Source organism: Dendropsophus ebraccatus, chromosome 1 (assembly GCF_027789765.1).
Source record: "Dendropsophus ebraccatus isolate aDenEbr1 chromosome 1, aDenEbr1.pat, whole genome shotgun sequence".
NCBI classification, from domain to species: domain Eukaryota; kingdom Metazoa; phylum Chordata; class Amphibia; order Anura; family Hylidae; genus Dendropsophus; species Dendropsophus ebraccatus.
In genome coordinates this window covers 171,952,036-171,958,499 of record NC_091454.1, presented here as the reverse complement: position 1 = coordinate 171,958,499, position 6,464 = coordinate 171,952,036, and the positions used below count along the sequence as shown (strand labels likewise).

Genomic DNA, 6,464 nt, shown 5'->3' with positions numbered 1-6,464 from the left:
TGTATACAGACTCCACACACACCATCCCTCTCCCCCTGTATACAGACCCCACACACCAGTCCTCTCCCCCTGTATACAGACCCCACACACACCAGTCCTCTCCCCTGTATACAGACCCCCCACACACACCATCCCTCTCCCCTGTATACAGACCCCCCACACCAGTCCTCTCCCCCTGTATACAGACCCCACACACCAGTCCTCTCCCCCTGTATACAGACCCCACACACACACCATCCCTCTCCCCTATATCCCCCCCAAGTTACTGTAGACACAAGTGAATTGTGCAGTAGCTCATTGCTTCCTGCTTGTAAGTTCAACACAACCCCGCCCCTTCTGGAAGAAACCCCGCCCCTCCTGCCGACATCACCCTCAAGGATTCATACAGTACTGATGTCATTCTTAGCCAATCAGGAAAGCCTTTGGGGGCAGGAGCTCTGGGAAATGGCCAATGAGAAGCGCTCACTCCAGGAACATGCCCGGACATGAGCGCAGGCAGAAGCCGGTACTGTAACACGTGGAGAAGGGAGACATCTTACCGGGGACTGTGCTGTCTGCGGGCGGGTGAGTATACAGGCGGCTGACGTTAGTGTTAGGGCTCCCGGGGATCGCTGGCAGCTACCGATCAGCTGTCACTCGCTGTAGTCTCACATATGGGTAGAGGAAATACCGAAGGACGTTACACATCTTATACAGGGAGACAGCATGGTGATGGGGGTATGCTGTATACTTGGTAGCAGTATATACTGTATACTCTGTTCATCTGACCTGGGCTGCTGTGCTTAGGTAATTAGGCCAGAGGCTTTCCCTCATTGTATGGCACATTCACACTGAGCGGTTTGTGTGGATTTTGACACCTATTCTGTGCTGCAATCTATGTGCCATCTGTATTCTGCATGTAACCTATCATGTCTGTCATCCTATTATTATTCAATGGGAAACTTATTTTGTGGCAGGAAAAAAAATTACCCTAAAAATAAATGACATCATTGTGAAATCATGACATCATATACTCTAAAAGGTATTAAATTATGGGTTACATTTTTGCCAGAATGATCCAATTTCCCATCATTTTAAAGGGGTACTCTGGGTGGGGGGCTTTTTTGCCTATGGCCGGGGAGGAAGGGAATGAGGGGAATGATGTCCCCTTACCGCCCCGATTCTAGCGACACGTCCTGGATCTCTCCAGTCCGCGCTGCCCAGCTACTTCCTGGTAAAGCCCCCCAGTCTAGAGTACCCCTTTTAACCTGAACTGCATATGGTGCATATAGACTATTAGTCAGTGTGAACCCAGCCTTACTTAGATGCGCGCACACAAACACAAAGCTTATTGATGTCTGTTATACAACTATATGCTGGGATTTAAAGGGATATTGACATCCTGCTAGGACTGTAGAAGCACTCCCCTCACCCACTCCAACGCTTGTGTCCACCCTGATCCCATGATGTCATGCTCTCCTTGCTCTGCGGATGGATGATTTTCCAAACGCAGTAGATTTGAATCATAGTTGTCTGAGTAGAGAGAGAACATCATCATGAGAAGGACCTTGGCAGACTGGATTGGTCTGGGTGAGTATAGGTTATTTGTTCTGTTACACTCCGTACAGGCTGACACTTGTTTTTAAATAAATTGGAATATCCCTGTAAGTCGCAGTCTGAACATAGCCAAATGACATTGGATTCTGGCACAATCCTTAACACGTTAACATGACTTTATTTTAAGGGTAAATTCACACGGGCGAATCTGCAGGAGTTTCAAGCTGCGAGTATTCCCGCACAAGATTCAGCTGTGATAATGATTCCATTAGGGTTAGTGCGGGTTAGCTGCCTAAGGGTAAATTCACACGGGCGTCTCGCACAAGAAATCCGCAGCTAATCCGCAATACATGTATTAATAATAAGAATAATATGTGTATTGCGGATTAGCTGCGGATTTCTTGTGCGAGACGCCCGTGTGAATTTACCCTAAGGGTAAATTCACACGGGCTAATCCGCACTAACCAAACGTGCAAAAACGCACTAAACCTAGTGGAATCATTATCACAGCTGAATCTTGTGCGGGAATACTCGCAGCTTGGAACTCCTGCGGAGGGAATTTACCCTTAAGGTTTAGGAGCCCCCATGATAACTGGTAACTAGACAGTGAGTCCAGCTGGGATGGCCCCCTCTAATTTTGGAAAAAAGGCGACATCAGCATCTGTCATTTGAGAAAGCATTGTCACATTTTAGCCCCTGGTTGGGTCACAGAGAAGTGATTGATAGGTCGGGTGCTGGCCCCTCGTGATTCCTAGAAACCTTTGGCTGAGTGCTGGGCCTTCTTAGAATAGTGTGTGGCTAATAGAATATAGCAGAGCTTAGCACTCCTACTCCATTCTAGTAATTGAGGATGCTTACAGATTATCATTTCTGACTTGAAAGCATTCTCTTAAAGGTGTTTTCTGGACAAAATAGACTGATGAGCTAACTACAGAAGGGCTCCTCTGCGCCCGCACTACACAGTGAACACAAAATCAGTTTGGCTCCATTCACTGTATAGTTGTGGAGACCTGTTACTGCGATAGGGCTCCTGTTCACTTAAATGGGAGGTGATTTGCAGTTGCAATTTGCTTCCGCTACACTGCTACCAGCTCATTCACTGTGTAATGTGAACAGCTGTCCCGTGGATAGCTCATCTCTCTATTTTGGCTGGAAAATGCCTTTAGTGTCCATTCATATGTATCAGACCTGGTGCAGGTATTAAAGGGGTATTACAACATAAAACTAACTTGTCCCCTATCCACAGGTATGGGGACAAGTTACTCTGCTTTTTCCGGCGGCTCATAGGAATCAATAGAGCTACGGGTCACATGTCGTACCTGCAGCTCTATTCAAACTAAACCAGCCACGGAGATCATTGGGGGGTACGAAGGTCGGACCTCCCTCTATCTCTTATTTGTCCCCATCCTGCCAATAGTGGACAGGTTATTTTTATGTTGGAATACCCCTTTAACATAACTAAATGGTAGAACACAACATAAAATCTGCTGCATTTCTCTTTGCTCAGCCGGAGTGTGGATGTGCTGTCTCCTATACACTATATACTGGAACTGTAATCCCACCTTCAGAAGTTCCCAGACCAGTACTGAGCAGTCTGACCTGTGATTTAGCCATTCTTTGTCTGACCTTGCACTAGTGTTTCTTATAATATATATTTTTTCTTTTTCTTTAGCCTTTCTACAAAATGGAAAGTATTTCTACCTCTGGCCTATTCCAGTCCGGTCACTACATGAAAGCTCCTCATAGAGATATACCTGGGCTTGAGCCTAAAGATGGACGTGGCAGGAAGAGCAGAAAGCATCAGCGCTTCTTGTTACGCAAAGCCTTTCTACAGGAACGTGGCCTGCTGGGCATAAGCAAATCTAAGGGACGCTTTTGCCCCATCCCTGATGGCCGTGGTGTCTCTCGTTGTCCACAGGGCGCTGAAGATATCCAGGCTGAAACACTAGATGAGATCACGGCTGCATTGGGTGCTTTGCCAGCAAAAGCTCCAGTGTCCTCTGTGTACCCTGCGGCATGTGACTACGATAGTGGCCTATCCATGGCGGGCAGCTGTTCGTCTAGTAGAGCCTCTTCACCAACATCTTGGCTAAAACCAGGGAAATGTGTTGCTATTGATTGTGAAATGGTTGGTACTGGGCCTGGTGGGAAGATCAGTGAGTTGGCCCGCTGCAGTGTGGTCAACTATCGGGGAGAACTTATTTATGATAAATATATTAAACCAGAGCTAGCAGTAACGGACTACAGGACACGGTGGAGCGGCATTAGTAGGAAACATCTGAAAAACGCAATTTCATTCAAGAAGGCTCAGAAAGAGGTAAATTGTTAGTTCTGAAATAAATGCCATATATATGATCCATGATCAATACATTTCTGCCCCAAATGAAGTCATTGCTTAGACTCTTTAGGTAAATCCAAATAGCCAATAGCCGAGAAGCCCGCAGCTCCTGAGGTGGAAGTGATGAAGGTGACACAGAAAGTGAAGCATAGTCTACTGGTATATCATAACCCATAGCGTTATGCACTAACGCTTTTGTCTCCTTTGTCTCTCCTAGATCCTGACGCTTCTCAAGGGTAAGAGGGTGATCGGACATGCGTTACATCATGATTTCAGAGTTTTAAAGTATTTTCATCCCTTGGACCAAACTAGAGATACCAGTCAAATTCCTTTCCTTAACCAGATGGCAGGACTTCCAACCAGCCAAATAGCTTCTTTGAAAACCCTAGCATTGAATATCCTTCAGAAAAGGATACAGGTAAATAAAGTCATTTGTATTTTTGTCCTGAGCTTTATACAAGTCTAAATTTATGAGGAAAAGGAAAAAAAGAACTGTAACTAAAGAATGTTCTCCTATATTATTTACCGTTGGGACACATCATAGCTTACTTAGGTTTTATTTTGGAAAATGTAGTCTACCTTACCACTAGTCACGTAGACATGAGTCTATTACCGAGCGCCGGCCCAGGCTAAAACAATGCAGGCGGCCTGGCCCGCCCCCAGTGGGAGGAAACCCCCTCCCCTGTATGACACTGCTCCATTGGTTCTTATGGAGCCGCGTCACACTGGGGGCAGGCCGGCCCGTCTGCATTGTTTCAGCCTGGGCCGGTGCTTGGTAATAGACCAGCACCGTGCGCGGGAACTAGGCCGTGCTTCAAAAAAAGGACTGCGGCACCAACTTCCTGGTGCCATTCTATTCTGATGCAATACATTTAAAGTGAAAGTACCTTCACTTTAAATCAGATATTGATGCACCTTCAATATTACCTTGGTGGAGATGCAACCCTTGGCACCTCAGCAGATCAAGTGTTTTAAGCTCCCCCATACTTTTATTAACAACTGTGCCTGGTTTTACAGTTTATTCCCCTTTCGATATATATGACTGATCTGAAATAATGGGCACAGTGGTTACTAAAATTGTGAAGTGACTTCACTTTAGTCATCTGACATTTCAGGTCAGACTAGGGCTATATATTCTCTTGTAATGTATGCCATCTTCAGCCTGTTGTAAATCTTCGACATGGTATGTGGTTTATTTGTATCTCCTATAATTTATAATGAAAACTATAACATTTTATACCTCATTCAGGTTGGTGTGAAGGGACACTCATCAGTTGAAGACGCTCAGACATGCATGGAGCTTTATAAGCTGGTGGAGGAACAGGTAGAACAAGATCTCTTGAACATCTCCCAGCTGAGTGACTGCAGTAACACGGATGAAGACGCCGCTACAGATAACCAGTACATGGATGACAAGTACTGGCCGTCTGATCTAAATGTAGACTGTAAATGAATGGACTTGGTTATTGGACTGGATCTACGACCTGGTGCTTCACTTGATGTGTCTGTTTAAGTAAACAATAATCTTTATGAGGAAATGACAAATGACACTCTGAATAAGGCTGTTTCTACTAAAAGTGTATGAATAAATTGACAAGTGGGAGGTACTGGTTAGGGCTGTGTTCCCACACTGACCGTATCTAGCCAGCGCTGACTGTGTCAGGACACACCCTTTTGAACAGAGGAATAATTCCACACAGTTGTCAATTTGTTAATAAATTTCTAGGAGGATTAACAGCGACAGCAGAGATTCAGAATTGTTATATTACTTGGAATACAAGTAGAGATGAGTGAATTTACAGTAGGAAGGAAGCAAATCGCTTTGTTAGCTCAGAAATCTGCTGCTTTTGAAGTCAATGCCGCTCCAATCCAGGTGCCTGGAAAAGCTGGATCCAGTCCTGGGAAACCGGGGCAGCACATACTTCAAAGGCAGCCGGCTGATAAACCGATTGCTAAGCTGACAAAGCGTATTACGTCATCTCTAAATACAAGTATTTGCTTAGACAGCAGAGGTGACAGACCTTCTTTAAAGAGCTGTATGAGGGAATGTAAATTGAACACTTTATAATGGCCTACCTGAGTTTAGACTGTTAATATGCATGTAGTCATAAAGTACTGTTCACAATACCCAAAATCATGAAATAATTAACACTATACTCCCAAAACAGTGACATGAACTTTGCAGCTGAGACGCCTCCCCAGATGTTGAAGTGGAGCTATTATATGCTGCGCTGCCTCTATAGTAATACTATTCTTGGTTTAGCAACAGATTTGCATACTTTTGTGCACATTTTAATGTTCAGTACTGTGTTCATAAGTAATATTTGAAGATTTTTTTGGACATATTGATGTGGATCACAACCAGAGGTGAAGCCCAAGCACCACCATGTTCTGACTAGTGGGGCACCAGTAGGGAGATAAGCCCTGATGTAGACCAAGATTCCACTTCCTTTAATACTTTGCTGCCTCTATAGCAAATAACAATGCTCTCTCTATCTACGTTAATAATGCATGTGGATTTAATAGAGGGGAGTTCCTAGGTCAGGACCCTACTCTTTGAGTATTGAGGCGATGACCTCTAGAGGACCTA

At 44.8% G+C, this 6,464-nt stretch overlaps 1 protein-coding gene across 3 annotated transcripts; it reads left to right on the top strand.

Moving 5' to 3' along the window:
- Window positions 1-417: 417 nt before the first annotated feature.
- On the top strand, window positions 418-5,409 carry AEN (apoptosis enhancing nuclease). 3 transcript variants are annotated; one of them, XM_069956671.1, is made up of 4 exons: window positions 418-564; window positions 3,209-3,853; window positions 4,092-4,292; window positions 5,124-5,409. In XM_069956671.1, exons 2-4 carry the CDS (start codon window positions 3,221-3,223, stop codon window positions 5,325-5,327), a joined length of 1,038 nt encoding a protein of 345 aa, XP_069812772.1. In that variant the 5' UTR covers window positions 418-564; window positions 3,209-3,220; the 3' UTR covers window positions 5,328-5,409. The 3 variants fall into 3 exon arrangements, with proteins under 3 accessions (XP_069812772.1, XP_069812771.1, XP_069812773.1); XM_069956670.1 differs by lacking the exon at window positions 418-564 and adding an exon at window positions 582-717; XM_069956672.1 differs by lacking the exon at window positions 418-564 and adding an exon at window positions 1,314-1,569.
- Window positions 5,410-6,464: the final 1,055 nt, after the last annotated feature.